The sequence below is a fragment of the Aotus nancymaae genome, unplaced genomic scaffold, assembly GCF_030222135.1.
Source record: "Aotus nancymaae isolate 86718 unplaced genomic scaffold, 86718_ANA_hifiasm-v0.15.2.pri h1tg000046l, whole genome shotgun sequence".
NCBI classification, from domain to species: domain Eukaryota; kingdom Metazoa; phylum Chordata; class Mammalia; order Primates; family Aotidae; genus Aotus; species Aotus nancymaae.
Window position 1 is genome coordinate 25,568,085 of NW_026988460.1, and position 15,513 is coordinate 25,583,597.

Below are 15,513 nucleotides of genomic sequence, written 5' to 3' on the forward strand. Positions count from 1 at the left end.
GGATGGAAAGGACTTTAAAAAGATCACATTCAGTTCCTAATTTTACAGCTGGGGAAATCAGATCCACTTCCAGCACCACCTCTGCCAAGCCAAAGCCCTGAGACTCCTCCAGCAGGCCAGGACTTCTCCCATCTCAGCGAAGTCTTTGCCCCTGTGATTCCCTCTACTGGGAAGGCCTCTCCTCTGGTTGAACCCTCCCCACTGGGGGCCTCCTCTGAGCTCCCACAGGCACCTGTGTGTTCCCATCACAGCATGAGCCTCAGAGTAGCAGAACTGTCTGCCTGTGACTGTGTGAACAAGCAGACTGGGAACTCCTGGAGGGTGGAGGCCTGGTCTACTGGTCGCCCAGTACCAGGCAGGTACCGCGAGAGGTTGTGTAGTGTGTGCTGAGTGTATAAGGAAAGAAGGATCCTCATCAACTGGGTCTCCCTTCCAATGTCACCTCCTCAGGGAGGCCTTCCTTGGCTACCCATTCTCTACTCCGGTGGTTCTCAAACCTGGAGGGTATGATAAAACACGGGGTTTCTGATTCACTGAGGCTGAGCGGCGCCCTCTGAGAGTCACCGCTCTACCCCATTGCCCTAGTTTCCCTCCCTCGCTTTGAAATGGTGTCTCCAGCGACTTCCTCCAGTCTAAGCTCCACGAGGGCAAGAATTTGGGGCGGTTGCGCGCTCAGCGCCAAGGCTGGAGCGGGACTGAACGAATGCCCAGAGTTAAAAATAAAGGGATAGATGGTTTGCTGGGCGAAGGAGCCAGGAACACCCCAGAAGCCCAACTCGCTGAGTTCTCGTCCCTCGAACCCCCAGCGCCTCCCGCGTTGCCCACGGCCACGGCCCCTTTAAATGTGCGCAGGGACGCCCCGACCCTCAGTTCCCTGGATCCCTGACCAAGCAGGAAAAAAAAAAAATCCTTCCTCTTCGGGAGCGGAGGAAATGTCTAGGAGGGGGCGGAGGCGCGGCTGCAGCGCAGGCAGAGGCGCAGGCGGAGACGCGGCGGCCAGAGCGCAGCGCGCCCGGAGTCCGGAGCGGACGCGACGCCCAGCGCAGCCCTAGCCGCCGCCCCCGCGCTCGCGCCCCTTCCCCCTCCCCCGGCCGCCCCAGCCCGGCGGCCCCGCCCCGGAGGCTCGCGCCCCGCGCCCCCACTGCCCTGCGCGCCGCGCGGAGTTCGAGGCGCGCCGGGGGCCGGGCGGGCGCCAGGGGGTGCGGGCCCCGCGGGGCGGCCGCGGAGGGAGGTGGCGTGCGGAATCGCGCTGGGACCCGCGGACGGACCGACGCGCCGACGGCGGCCCGGGCCCAGCGCGTTGAAGATGAACAGAGCAGGTAGGAGGCCCCACGACCTCCGGCGCCGAGACACACTCGCGAGGGGCTCCGACCGGGCGTTCCAAGTTGGAGCTCTCGGCGACCGGGCGAGCGGCGCGAAATCCCCCGACCGACCTTCCGTGCTGCTCGGCCTAGGCCAAAGCATGCGCGGCTCCGAGGTCCACCCGCCGAGAGGCTGAGAATCGGGGGCCCCCGTCCGAAGCGTCCCGCTTCAGGGACCCCCTTGGCGAGGCCACGCCCTGGCCGTGCGCGCCAGTATCCCACTCCCACGGCGGTCCCCGGAGTGAGGGTCCCTTCCCCAACGAAGAAAGACTCCCCTTTCGCAAAAGCGACTTGGTTGGACCCCCAACCCTTTGCCCTCCATTCTCCAGCGTCCCGAACCAGTCCTTGCTGGCCTTTTAGGGGCCACACCTGACCCACGGGGCCGTCCGGGGCTCTCCCCGACTCCAATGCCCATTCTTAGTCATTCAGTACTCGGCACACCGATACGAGGATTCCTATTCCTTCTCTCCCCCTAGACCCCGAGGTTTGAAGCTCATTCTCCAGATGAGACTAAAAAGCCCTAAATTAATCCCCTGTAACGCACCCCTCCCTCGCGGCGCCCTGGCCTCCATTGTGCCTCCCCTAGGGGACTCAACACCCGGGGGACATTCGTCGCCGCCGCGCTGAGCCGCTCCTGATTCCCCCACCCCCAGTCCGTCGCGTTCCTGCCCTATGAATTTGACTCCCCCAGCTCATCCTTGCAGTTCAGAGATTCCGTGAAATCAAAATGTGTTTGAAATCTCAGGGATCCCTTCAGAGTAGTGCCATTTAACGGATTTAGAAAGTGAGACTCGGAGATGGGCGGTGCCTGGAACTCAGTCCTCGGGATTCCCAACTCCATCTACGGGGAGGGCAGAAGGTTCCCTTAAGATGAGAGTTTGCAAGGGAACAGTCCCAGCTAACTTCATCTGCCTGCCAAGAAGCCATCGCCACTCTATTTTCTTTTTCTCACAGAATTTAGTAGAAGGCAGCCCCCTCCCCGACCAACACCCTTGTCCAAAGCCATACTCCAAAACACGTATCCCTAAAGAAACAGGAAGCCACCATTTTGGCTGTCTTGAAACCATATCCTGCTAGGGTGTGTGTGTGTGTTTGTGTGTTTGTGTGTGTGTGTGTGTCTGTAGGATTTTTTTTTTCCTTTTAAAAATCTTTTTAATGAAAAAAAGTCATTGTTTTAGCAGTGAGGTGCAGGCTGGGCGGTTCAGACAGTCTGGGAGTGTGGCAGCTGCCTCCCATGTCCAGGCCCTGTTACTGCTGGGCATATAGGCACCTGGGCAGTTAGTGAGTGTGGGTCACAGAATTGGGGAGCAGGATCGGGAGTGCCACTTTGTGGGAGTGGAAGAAGCTGGAACAGAGACCCGGAGCCCAGCCAGACACTGCCTGGAAAGGGGGTTGCCTCCTGCCTGTGCTGGCATGGCCTGAACAGAACCAGGCTAGCTTTTTCCTACACTCCTAATAAAACCGTTTTATAACAATGGTGAGAGCGATTCCAGTTTTCCCACGTTTTCCTGCATGAGGCTTGGGCAGACCCTCCCTTCTCTGAGAATCTGGGGGATGGAGTGAGTCAGGATAAGCTTAGAGGCAGGTTTGGTCCCAGGAAATCTTAGCCGTTGTCACTCTTGGGTTCAGCCTTCCTGTGATTTGTCTCCAGTGTAAACCTGGTTCCTTTTTCAATGTGATGGTAATACCAGCCTCACATTCAGACCATGCACCATGGTCTGAATTTCCTCATCACGTGGCATGGTGGTTCACAGACTCCATGGGACTGAATCTCAGAACCATCATATACTTAGTTATGTGACCTTAAGCAGGTTATTTAACCTCTCTACACCTCAGTTTCTTTATCTAAAAAATGGGGTTGGTAAGATTAAATAGAATAAAACATGTAAGATGCCTAGAAAAAATGGTGTCTGTCACAGCAACTAGTAAATACCAGTTAATATTTATTGGGTACTTACTATGAATCGGTACTGCTTTTAGATGTTTTACTTCTATCAGTTTTTTTAGTTTTCACAGTCACCTTATGAGATGAATACCATTGCTATTCCCATTTTATAGGTGGGAAAATTGAAATGCAGAGATTTTATGGTCATCAGCTTATTGAAGATTGAATTAAAAGACAAGATTGAAGCACAGACTGTCCAGCCTGAGAGCCAGCTTTTTTTATTCAGTGCTTAACACACAGTAGGGGTGTGGGAAATGTTTGTCAACTGGCAGCTACTTTGTTAGGCATCATGTCTGCTATTTTCCTGAACTTCTCAACAGCCCTATTTAAAAAAAGGAGGTATTTCATCATTTTACCAAAAAGGAAACTGAGGCTCAGAGAGGCAAAATGAGGTACAGCAGAGCTGGGAGGGGAGCCCAGCCTCCCTGGGCCTGAGCATGCTCTTCCCACGCTGGCCCGTGCTGCCTTCACGGCAGTGCCCTGTCGTGGATCACTGGACCAGCCTAACAGCAGCCTAATTAGAAATCATCAGGCTTGGCCTGGACATTCCAGCAGGCGCCCAGGAATGAAAGTTAAATTAAGATGTAATTGGAAGGTGAAATTGGAAGATAATTACTCTTGCAACATATGGTTATGAGAGTTCCAGGGGGAGTTTAGTGAACTGCAGCTGAAACAGACTTGGGAACTGAAGACGGGATGGCAGAAGATGTCTTAAGAAGAGCCAGAAGTTTAGAAGGCTGTAGTTGGCCAGAGCAAACCAGACTGACTGGTCCCGTCCCCTCACTCTACACATGGGGAAGCTGAGGCCCAGAAAGGGGAAGGGACTTGCCCAAGATCACACCTCCAGTTAAGGCAGAGCCAGGAGTGAAGATCAGGGCTCCTGGCTCCGCATCCAGTGCTCCTTCCAATACCCCTGCCAATTGAACTTCTGTGTAGCCGACAAGGGAGCAGCAAGCACGAACGTGTGAGTGACAGATATTTAATTAAAATAGAGAGAAAATATAAACTGATACCGGGGGCTGGCTGGGGATGATTTCTATCACTAGAAGCTGTTAAAAATCTCTTCCTCCTGTCATTATGGTTCCCTCACCCCCGAGTTAACTCTTGGCATCTTGGCTCAAAGGGTGTTTGGAGTTTGAGTTGCCCTCAGGCAGAGCAAATTTGCCAGGAAGCCCTGGGCATTAGTAACTCAGGTGGGGAGGGAATGACCCCCAGGCTCTGTGTTACAAGGAAAGAGAAGGCTCACACCATAGCCTTCTCCAGAGGAACTCAAGAGAGCCCAGAGGGTCCACCAGCTACATCCATGCTGGGTTCTGGACAGCGAATCCAGAGGAGCAAACCCTAGCTCTGATTTAGCCTATAATTTCCCCCTACCATACCCTAAAGCTCCCTGGATTTCTCTATCCAGGCAGAGTCTGTTTTTTAATTGTGAAAATCCTCCTGTCCTTCAACCTGCACTCAGTGCTCTCTCTTTCCTGAGTCTTCTCTAGGCAGAATTGCCCTTAGACCCAGATAACATGGTGCTGAGGTCAGGGACTCAATCTGGCTCCCTTTTGTGAGACAGGTGGGTAGGAGGGAGCAGAGCTGGATGCTCTGACACTCTTGATTTGTTTGCACCCTCCTCATCTCTGCTGGCTGGGGCCCCCAGAGCTCCCTCCTTGGCCCTGCCCTTTTCTCTGTCCATACTCATGCCCCTGGTGATCTCACCAGGCTTCTGCCTTAAATTCCATCTCTATGATGGTGACTTCCAGCCAGACCTCTCTTCAGAAGCCAGAGCCTGATTGACACCTCCAGCTGCTTGACACCTCCACCGAGGTGTGTAATAGGTGACTGGAGTTAGACCCGTGCAAACTGAAATTCTTGTTTTCCCTCCCCAGCACCTGCGGTCTTTCCCGTTCCAGTTGGCAGACTTCACCTTTGTAGTTGCACAGACTCAAAAGGATGACCTTGGTGTCATCCTTGACTTTTCTCTTTCTTTTACAGCCCACATTCAAATGGTCAGCAAATCCCCTCAGCTCTCTCTTCCTGTTCAGAATCTGACCTCTTTTCACCTCAGCCTGGTCCAAGCCTCCATCATCTCTTGCTTGAATAATTGCAGGAGCCTCCTCGTTGGTCTCCCTGCTTCCTTCCTCACGGTTTCAGTTTATTTCAACATGTTAGCCAGAGTGCGCATGTGCTTCTGCTCAAACCCCTGCAGTGGCTTCCCACATCACTCTGAGTCCAAGCCTGAGTCCTGCCATGGTCTACAAGGCCCTGCATAATCTGCACCCTTCCGTGAGTCTTCTGGCCTCATCTGCTTCTCCTGCTGGATCACTCACTCCACTCTGGCTGTGCTGGCCTGTTTGCTGTGTCTTGGACGCCAAGTGAGTCCTGGCTTTCCTCACCACTTTCATGTCTTTGCTCACATGTCCTCTCAGTGAAGCCTAGGCTGGTCACTCTATTTAAAATTGAAAAAAAAAGTTACACCTAATCATTTTCCATAGACTTTATTGTTATCTAGCATACGACATGTAATGTACTTACCCTTTTTCTTGCGTATCACCCTCCACCTCTCAATACAAGGTCCCCGAGTCTGGGGGCTTTGCTACACTTGTTGATGCATCTGAAGAATCTAGATGATGAGGACCTGGCACATAGTTGGTGCTCAATAAATATGTATTTAGTGGAATTAGACTAAGAGAAATTGAATGGGAGCAAATTAAAGCTAGTTGTTCACTTTCTGGTCAGTTAGTACTTCTGAGTCCTGGACCCAGCCTTAACATACATTTCTTACTTGTCCAGCTGTTTCTGGTCACCCTGGCCTTAGTTTCCCTACATTTTACCCTTCTCTGCCTCACTAGATTCTGGGACCCCTGAGTCTCCATCATAGAAGAAACACTCTGTGGCAAAAAGGTGAGAGCAGAGGGTCAGATGACAAGACCAGGAAGCAGGAAACACAGGTTCTACCAGAGCCCTGCTCTCGACTCACTGGGTAGCCCCACACCAGTCACTCACCTGCTCTGTGCCTCAGTTTCCTCATCCTTCAGTGAGGGTCAGATGAAGCCTTTCTGGTTTTGGCTTGCCTTGATCTCAGAGGGGATGTGGCTGAAGCACTCTGTGCCTGGGGCTGGGGGCACAGGACAGGCACTGAGTGCTTGCCATTCCCAGAGGCTCCTGTGGGGAAGGCATTTTCTTGCATGATCACGCCTCAGACACCCACCATAACCTTTCCCTAGGAGACAGTGCCTGCAGATCAATAGCTTAATTGGATGAAGGATGGGGTGGGAGGGGGGTGATGTAGCCAAGGTGACGGTCATTTTTCACGGCCCGCCTGTCCCTTTGTCGCATCTCATGGCACCCATGTGAAATGCCCACCTGTTAGGGATGAGAAATGAGAGTCCCACCCCCAAAGAATAATTTTGTGCCAATGCCTGCCACCCGATGTTGAGAGTGTGAAGCTCATATTACGTAGTGTATCAGTGTAGAGCAAGACTTCAGCCAAGGGAAGATCTGGGGTAGGCAAAGATGGACTTCGTCTGAACAACAACCACTGTTTATTGCGTATTTCTACGTGAAGGCCTGCTGTTGAGCCTTTTTGATATAAAGGCTTTAATTTTTAAAACAGCCCATTGAGGGTAGGTGCTGTTTCACACCCATTTTACAGATGAAGAAACTGAGGCTGAGTTTCATAGCTGATAAGTAGCAAAGTCAGGATTTGACCTAGGTCAGCCAGGCTCCAAAGGCTACCTCTGTTACCTCACACTGACAGAGGTAATAGCTGAAGCTTACCTTTTTAAGCTCCAATTTTTTGTTTTTTCACTAATTTGGATAGATATTTTTCTAAAACAGGATACCATTTGACTGTGTATGGGAGTTTGATAGTCACTTATTATTTCTAGAAGATTCTGGGTTATTGTATGGATGTCAGTGGCTGACCTGGGCATTGATGTGGATGAAATGGTGTGGATTAGGGGTTTGATGCAGTGGCTGTTTTAACCTTCAAACTCATTGGCACTGATACCAACTTTGGCTTCAGAAATACTGAAATTGAGGTGCCAGTGGGACAGTCCCATGGAGCTGTCTAAAACCGGTTAGAGCTGTGCTGGACAGTGCCATAGCCACCAGCCACATGTGGCTACTGAGCACGTAAAATGTAGCTAGTCTGAATTGAGATGTGCTGCGGCAAATGTAAAATGCATATTAGATTTGGAAGACTTAGTATGAAAAAAGAATGCCAAACACCTCATTAATACATTTTGTATATTGATTACATATTGAAATGATAATATTTGGATATATTGAGTCCAATAAAATATATTGTTAAAATTACTTTACCCATTTTTTTTTTTTTGAGATGGAGTTTTGATCTTGTCCCCCAGGTTGGAGTGCAGTGGCTCAATCTTGGTTCATTGCAGCCGCCTCCCAGGTTCAAGTTACTCGCCTTCCACAGCTTTCCAAGTAGCTGGGACTACAGGCCCCTGCCAGCACACCTTGCTAATTTTTGTGTTTTTAGTAGAGATAATGTTTCACCATGCTGGGCAGGCTGGTCTTGAACTCCCAACCTCAAGTGATCTGCACTCCTCAGCCTCTGAAAATGCTGGGATTACAGGTGTGAGCCACCACATTCAGCCTTACCCATTTTTTTTTTAAATGTGCCTATGAGAAATTAAAAATTACCTATGTCGTGATATATGTGGCTCACATACCCTAGGGACAGCCCTGGATTAGAGATGCTTCAGGGACATAACTGGGCCTAACATGCATGGGAAGAGAAGAGTTTGCTGGCAGAGACCTCCGGGCAGTCTGCTTCATCTTCCCTCTCCAGGAGCCAGGCTGTTGTTTTGAGCCACTTGTGTCGTACCCAAGCCTTAGTGGGGATGGAGCTGGGAGATGAGACCATGCTGAAAGGGAAACGTGGGAGTCCTAATCCATGGGTGGTGGGGCTCCAGGCAGTGCTTTTGAAGCAGAGATGTTTGGATGGAGATGGATTCTATGCCCACAGTATTCAAGGGAGCTTAGGGGGCCAGGCAGGTGGCAGGGAAGCCAGGCAGGAGGCATGAGCAATCTTGTGGCAGAGAGATGCTGAGCTCGAAATTTGGCAACCACTTATTGGACCGTTCCCCTTCTCTAGATCCTTCCCATCCTGCAAATCTTAGCTGAAATGTCACCTTCTTCAAGAGGTCTTCCCTGGCCACAGCAGCCCACGCTTCTCTAATTCCTATTGCATTGTAGTCTGTACCACATCTTTTATTCTGCCACGGTCAGTAGGTCCTCAGCATCCACAGGAAAGAGACTTTTTGCAGATATCCATGTTGGCAAGCACCATATAATTTCTCCCATGAAATCTGGGTGTAGGCCTGGCTGGACACAGTCCTGAAGCATGCAGATTCCAGATGTGACCTCCAGCAGAAGCACACATCACTGTTTCAAACCTTTGGTGTGTCACTCATGAAGGGAAGAGATGTCAGCTATTCAGTCATAATGTTCCAAGGGTCCCCAGCTCTACCCTCCAGTTGTTCTAACTCAACTGTGAGTTCTCAGCAGAGGCTGTCTTCTCCTCTTGACCCTAGGAGACCCTGTCGTCTGCAGTGTAGCTAGTAGGTACCCAATGGAGTAGCTGTAGAAGGGGGAATGGAAGCTCCATGAGGGCAGCAGGGAGGGTGATGGCAGGTTCAGCCTTTTCTCATGGTTGCTGGCTCACAGCAAGTTTTTACCAGTAGCTGTTGGGTGAATGAATATGCACTGACCTGGAGACTTCACTTGAGGAGCGCAGGCTTTCATTTGGTTGATTTTCGTTAGTTGGGCTACGTGTAGAGGAAAAGTCTATTCACTTTGTTTACAGAATGAATCTTTAGCGGAAAATCAAGGGGTTTTAAAGATTCTGGTGGAGGGTATAAGCCTAACATAAAGCAGAGGAGGTGGGCTTCACATGGGTGGAGGGAGCCATCTGCAGCTCCCCTGCCAGTGGTGTGTAGGAGACTCTGAATGGAAGTAAAGTTAATTGTACTTTTTCTCTTTTCTCCATTTTTGTCCTCTAGATTCGCCAAAACCACCTGTTGCTCCTAAACCAAAGACTACCAGTCCACTAACGCCAGTGACCGCACCCAAATTCCCTTCCTCACCAAGGCCCGATAGTCTTCACAGTCCAAACTCCATGTTCAGGGGTCCGAAGCCCCCCATTGCTCCCAAGCCCAGGCTGGCTGCCCCAAGTGAGTGGAGAGCCAGTGTGTACCTGAATGACAGCTTGAACAAATGCAGCAATGGGCGGCTGCTCTGTGTAGACAGGGGGCTTGACGAGGGGCCCCGGTCCATCCCGAAGTGCTCTGAGTCAGAGACAGATGAGGATTACATTGTGGTCCCCAGGGCTCTGCTGAGGGAAGACGAACCCACGGATGGGGGCAGTGTGGGGAACGCAGCCCTGGTGTCTCCGGAGGCCTCTGGGGAAGAGGAAGAGGAGCATGAGGAGGGAGGCGAGGCATGTGTCGTGGATGGGACAGGAGCTGGTGAGGACTCGGCAGCCCCTGCTGTCCTGGCTGCAGGAGCACTGAGCAGGGAGAGTGAGGAAGACACAGACCTTGCTCCTGAGGATGAAGGGGAGGGCTGCACTGATGAGCCAGGGTCACTGGAGCAGGTGTCCAGAAGTGAGGAGGAAGAGAAACTGGTGCAGCCACACAGGGAGTGCAGCCTGGAGGATGGTGGGCCTTGGGCTGGAGAGGGGGTCTACCAGAGTGACCTCCTCTTGCCTCATGACCATGGAGAGGAGCACGAGTCCCCCAACACCCCCGGGGAGGCAGAGGAGGATGGTGACGAAGGCTGTGCCAGCGCAGACCCAGCGGGCGCAGATGAGGGTGCAGGTCCTGACAGCCCCACCGAGGACATGGGACAGGATGCTGAGGATGCCAGTGAGGAGCCCCCTCAGAAGGAGGAGCCTGCCACAGGGGTCCAGGAGGCAGAGATGGCCATGGACTGCCCTGAGCTTCTCGAGGAGGGATGCGAAGAGACCGTGGGCATCACAGGTGGGGAACAGGTTGACCTTGGTGAACCACCTGACCATGAGGAGAAAACCAGCCAGGAAGTGGCAGCCACCACCCTGGAGGACCGCACACAGGATGAGCCTGCCGAGGAGAGCTGCCAGATCATCCCTTTCGAGAACGACTGCATGGAGGACTTTGTGACTTCCCTCACGGGAAGCCCCTACGAGTTCTTCCCAACCGAGAGCACCTCTTTTTGCAGCGAGAGCTGTTCTCCTCTTTCTGAGTCAGCGAAAGGCTTAGAATCAGAGCAGGCACCAAAGCTGGGGCTATGTGCAGAGGAGGACCCCATGGCAGGGGCGTTGTGTGGCCGGTGTGGTGCCCCGCAGGGTGGAGCGGCAGAGGGTCTCGCAGCCCCTGGCCTGGTGGTCGTGTCAGAGGAGGAGGCCTTGGATGATGCATTGGCCAACCCTTATGTGATGGGAGTGAACCTGCCGGGTCGGGCGGCCCCTGGAGAAGGAGGGCAGGCTGCATCGGACGCCCTGGGTGGTTATGGCTTAAAAGAAGAAATGAACTGTGAGGCAGAGGGTGGCCTGGTCCCCGGGGACAGGAAGAACACCAGCACGAGGGCCCGGCCCCACTCTGGGAAGGTGGCTGGCTATGTCCCAGAAACTGTCCCTGAAGAAACAGGACCTGAGGCAGGCCCGTCAGCCCCCGGCACTGGAGGTATCACAGAGGAGGCAGGAAAGACGTTTTTGTCGTTGGAGGGGAAGCCCCTGGAAGTCGGCAGGGCCTTGCCAGCAAAGCCCAGGGCCTTCACTTTATACCCTCGGTCGTTCTCTGTGGAAGGCCGAGAGATTCCGGTCTCCGTGTACCAGGAGACTGAGGGGCCAGGTTTAGATGACCTCAGGATAAAGAGGAAAGAGGACAACCTCTCTCTGTCATGTGTGATTGGCTCTTCTGGGAGTTTCTCCCAGAGAAACCACCTTCCATCCAGCGGCACCTCCACGCCTTCTTCCATGGTCGACATCCCACCCCCTTTTGACCTGGCCTGCATCACCAAGAAGCCCATCACAAAGAGCTCTCCCTCGCTCCTGATTGAGAGCGACTCTCCGGACAAGTACAAGAAGAAGAAGTCATCCTTTAAGCGGTTCTTGGCGCTGACGTTTAAGAAGAAGACGGAGAACAAGTTGCACGTGGATGTGAACATGTCTTCCTCTAGGTCCTCTTCAGAATCCAGCTACCACGGGCCTTCCAGGATTCTGGAAGTTGACCGGAGAAGCCTCAGTAACTCCCCTCAGCTTAAGTCTCGGACTGGAAAGCTCCGGGCTTCTGAATCCCCCTCTTCCCTCATCTTTTATAGAGATGGCAAGAGGAAAGGCGTCCCCTTCAGCAGGACAGTGTCCAGAGTGGAGTCCTTCGAAGACCGCTCCCGGCCGCCCTTCCTGCCTTTGCCACTGACCAAGCCACGGTCCATCTCCTTCCCCAGCGCTGACACTTCGGATTATGAGAACATTCCAGCCATGAACTCGGACTATGAGAATATCCAGATTCCTCCCCAGAGGCCTGCCAGGGCTGGTGCGTTCACGAAGCTGTTTGAAGATCAGAGCAGAGCCCTGTCCACAGCAAATGAAAACGATGGCTATGTGGACATGAGCAGCTTCAATACCTTTGAGAGCAAACAGCAGAGCACAGACCAGGATGCGGAAAGGTACCTAACATTCTATTCCTTTTTTGTTTGGCAGCTGTAACCATCCGAGAGGCAGCATGGGCATGGGGTACAGATGGACTTCCTTGCAGCCTCAGGCTCTGTTTCTTACTAGCTGTGTTGACTAGGGGTGAGTGGCTTTACATCTCTGAGCCTCAGTTACTTCATCTGTGAAATGGGACTCATGCTACCTCACAGCAGAGGGTTTAAGAAAATCAGAGTAGATATTCTATGTGAAAGCAGTGTATAAAATGCCAAATACAGTACGTGTGAGAGCATTTTTATTTACGTTATTTGGGGGATAGTTCTCATATCTCCTAGGTAGATGGCTTTGCTACTCCCCTTGAGAGAGTCATCAAGAGAGAAGGTTCTGGAATCTTGCCAAACTAAATATCTTTCACATCAGGAAAATACCCTAAATTGAGATTGATACCTTTTTATTGGGTAAATATACAGTGTATTCAACAGGGAACTAGAAAAGACTATTTAAGTTGTTTAAAGAACCGATGGTGCCCTGAGCTAAGTTTCTGAATGGAAGTCTTTAAGAGCTACATCCACGCTGATTTTTTTTTTAATTGATTCACTTTGGAAGTGAGAGACGCTGTAGTTATTGGGGGTATTCTGGCCCCCACCTTCCCAAGACTGACCGAATGCTCCTCATTGATCATCCCAAGTGGATAATTGCCAAATCTTGCCATTCCTCGTGGAATTGTGGACGCGACTTAAAAGGTGATGCAGTTCGCCCTGAACCAGCCACACTGTTTGGGGGCACCTGATCTGAATTAATGAAAAAACAAAACGGTTGTGATTTTAAAAGAAACCCTCTGATTCTTTTCCCTCATGTGCAGGAACTTAAACCAGTCCTACACAGCTGTTGCTGCTAGGGATTCCTAGGGGACCCGTGGTCTTACCTAGATAAGGGTGATTTGCAATTAGCATTAGCTGTTGTTGGAGTAGAGCTGCTAGGAAGTGTTTGTGTGGATAATTCTCTCGAGTATTCTGCGTGGTTCCCCGTCCCGGCTCCATCTTCTCCCTGCCCCGAGTCTGGGTAAGGCTATTTATTTGTTAGTTCTTTCTAGGATGAAAGGATTTGTTTGCCAGAGCAAAGGTAAACACCAGCATGGCCCGAGAGACTGAGTTTAATTTGGAGAATGTGGACTTGTGCGAGCTGCAGCAGGGGCAGAGAGGCAGAACCGACAAGTCCATTGCATTAATAACTATCAGCAGGTGTGGACAAGACCCAGGCCCAGCTGAGCGCCTCCTAGCACTGGGGAAGGCCGAACCAAGCTTTACAGCAATAAACTCTCCGTGCTGGAAGAGACCGCCCACCTCTAACAGGTGCTTACCCAGTATACTTGAAATCCTCCAGCCACGGGGAGCCCATCACTCCCAGAGCTGCCTCATCGGTGCTGGGCGCCCTGCTCATGAGGAAGAGTTTATTTCTGACTGAGGTATAAACTGTTCCCCTCTAATATCCCTCCTCAACTCATGGTTCTTCTCTCTCAAGCCAGGTGAGGGAGCTTATTTCATGTTTTGTACAGTAGCCCTTCAAAAATTGAAATCTGTTTCTGTAGAATCACAGAATTTTATAGCAGGAGGAAACTTCAGACACAAGTCCTGTTACAGAAGAGGAAACTGTGGCAGAGAGAGAGAAAGGGACTTGCTTAAGATCTCTCAGTAAGTTACTGGAGAAATCAGTGTCCAAACTCAGACTTCTTGACTTCTGGAACAGGAATTTGTAGTGAATTATGTGAAGGGATACCAGGTCTGGTTGTGCAGGCTGCACACTGTACAATCCTAAGAACAACTCATTCACCTTTTGGTCTATGTATGGTGCCACCTGGGGTGTGCAGGGCACAGGCTGCTTGGCTGTATGTGAAGGACCTGTTGTCTTGGTCTGTAGTTTGTCCAAAAAACAAAACAAAAAGGCCTTTTCATCCGGACTAATATGACAATAGGGAGTAAAATGTCTAAGACAATGCTAAAGCTGCTGGATTGTGACTGTTTACTGTGTGCCAAGTACTGTGCTAGATGCTTTCTTTGCATTAGCTCACTTTTGATGCTACAGCCTAGGGCCTTGGTTGAGTGGCTTGAACCGTCAGACTCTGAATTTCAAAAGCACAGTTGCACCACTCTGATGCTATTTTGCCAAAGGCCAGACTGACTGGGATAAATCTCCCATGCAGGAACCACATCCTCTTGAACATCAATCAGTGAGCAAAGCTTTCTTCCGCTTTCCTGCATGAAATAGTTGAAAGCAAAGGGGGAGAAAAATCCCCACTTTGGGCTGGAGCAGGTCTGGGCAAGGGAAGTTTGAGACGCATAACGCTGAGAGGCATGAGTGACTGTCGTGGGGCAGGTTGGCGGGGGCTGCTTATTTGCCTGAATGGGGTCTTTGAGTACAGAGTGGAGGGGGTGCTGCTGATCTGAGACCTGAGTACAGGGGTGCTTGGGGTTGGATGGGATGAGAGGGTTGGGAGGCAGTTCCTTCCTCCTACTTGTCCTGCTCCATACCTTGCTTTAGTATGAGGATTAGAGGCAGAAGCCAAAATAAATACCCACAGCCCTGACTGAGGGCAGGACAGTGCACCAGACACGGATTCAAAGCCTTAGGTCCCAAGACTTGTTACGGGACCTTGGAAGAGGCTGGTCTGCAGTTTGCTCATCTGAAAAATGGTGAGGTTGGAACAGTCATGTATTATTTCTCAACCATTCGCCTTTCCTGGACTGCATTTACCATTTCCCTTATGCTGCCTATACTTTGACTTATTTTTCTTTAAATCAGCCCATCTTTTTTATTTAGAAAAACATAATGGAAAGTTTTTGTCACTATTGGGAAATGGAAAAGCAGTATCAGTTGCTATAAATAGAAGGCAATTGTAAAAATAAGATACAACAGTAAAATAACATGGGTGAAGACTAGCTCCAGGTGATTCCTTGCCAAGGCTGGGAGCTGAAAGCCTGGTCTCTTTGTTAAACAGGGAGGGTGTTAAAGATGTGCTTGCACCACACAGACTTTCTACCTGGCAAAACCAGAAGAGTCCAAAAGGACTAAGAAGGAGAGTAACTCTGTTGTGGTGTGATTCAGTGTTATTTAAATCCAAGTCCTTTTTCTACTAAAAGTATCCCCCTTCAAAAAACAGTGTGTAATAGAATTCAGAGAGCCCTTAGCAACCCTGAAACTGGGTGAGCAGCAGCTCAGGGTCTAATGTAAAGTTTCTTCTGTGTGGTTACTTCCTTTGAGATTTTGCATAGACAGTAGCGTGTTAGTAGCTATAGTAATATTATTAACAGTCTTTTATTTTATAAAATAAATTTGTTACCTATGTCCACTTTTTCAATGGTATACAAAAAAAGGTTTTATCATTCTTTAAAATGTATACCTGGGCCGAGTGCAGTGGCTCACACCTGTAATCCCAGTGCTTTGGGAGGCCAAGGTAGGAGGATCACTTGAAGCTGGAAGTTTGAGACCAGCCTAGGCAACATAGTGAGACTCCCATCTCTACATAATAAACACTCCCATCTCTACAAATACACACATACACAAAC

At 50.8% G+C, this 15,513-nt stretch overlaps 1 protein-coding gene across 2 annotated transcripts in view; it reads left to right on the forward strand.

Moving 5' to 3' along the window:
* Window positions 1-1,255: 1,255 nt before the first annotated feature.
* FGD5 (FYVE, RhoGEF and PH domain containing 5) overlaps window positions 1,256-15,513 on the forward strand; it is a 124,711-nt gene continuing 110,453 nt past the window's right edge. For both annotated transcript variants that reach the window (XM_012472658.3, XM_064362073.1), the window contains exons 1-2: window positions 1,256-1,319; window positions 9,324-11,967. In XM_012472658.3, coding sequence (XP_012328081.2) covers window positions 1,307-1,319; window positions 9,324-11,967 — 2,657 coding nt within the window. In that variant the 5' untranslated portion in view covers window positions 1,256-1,306. The remainder of the gene's footprint in view (window positions 1,320-9,323; window positions 11,968-15,513) is intronic.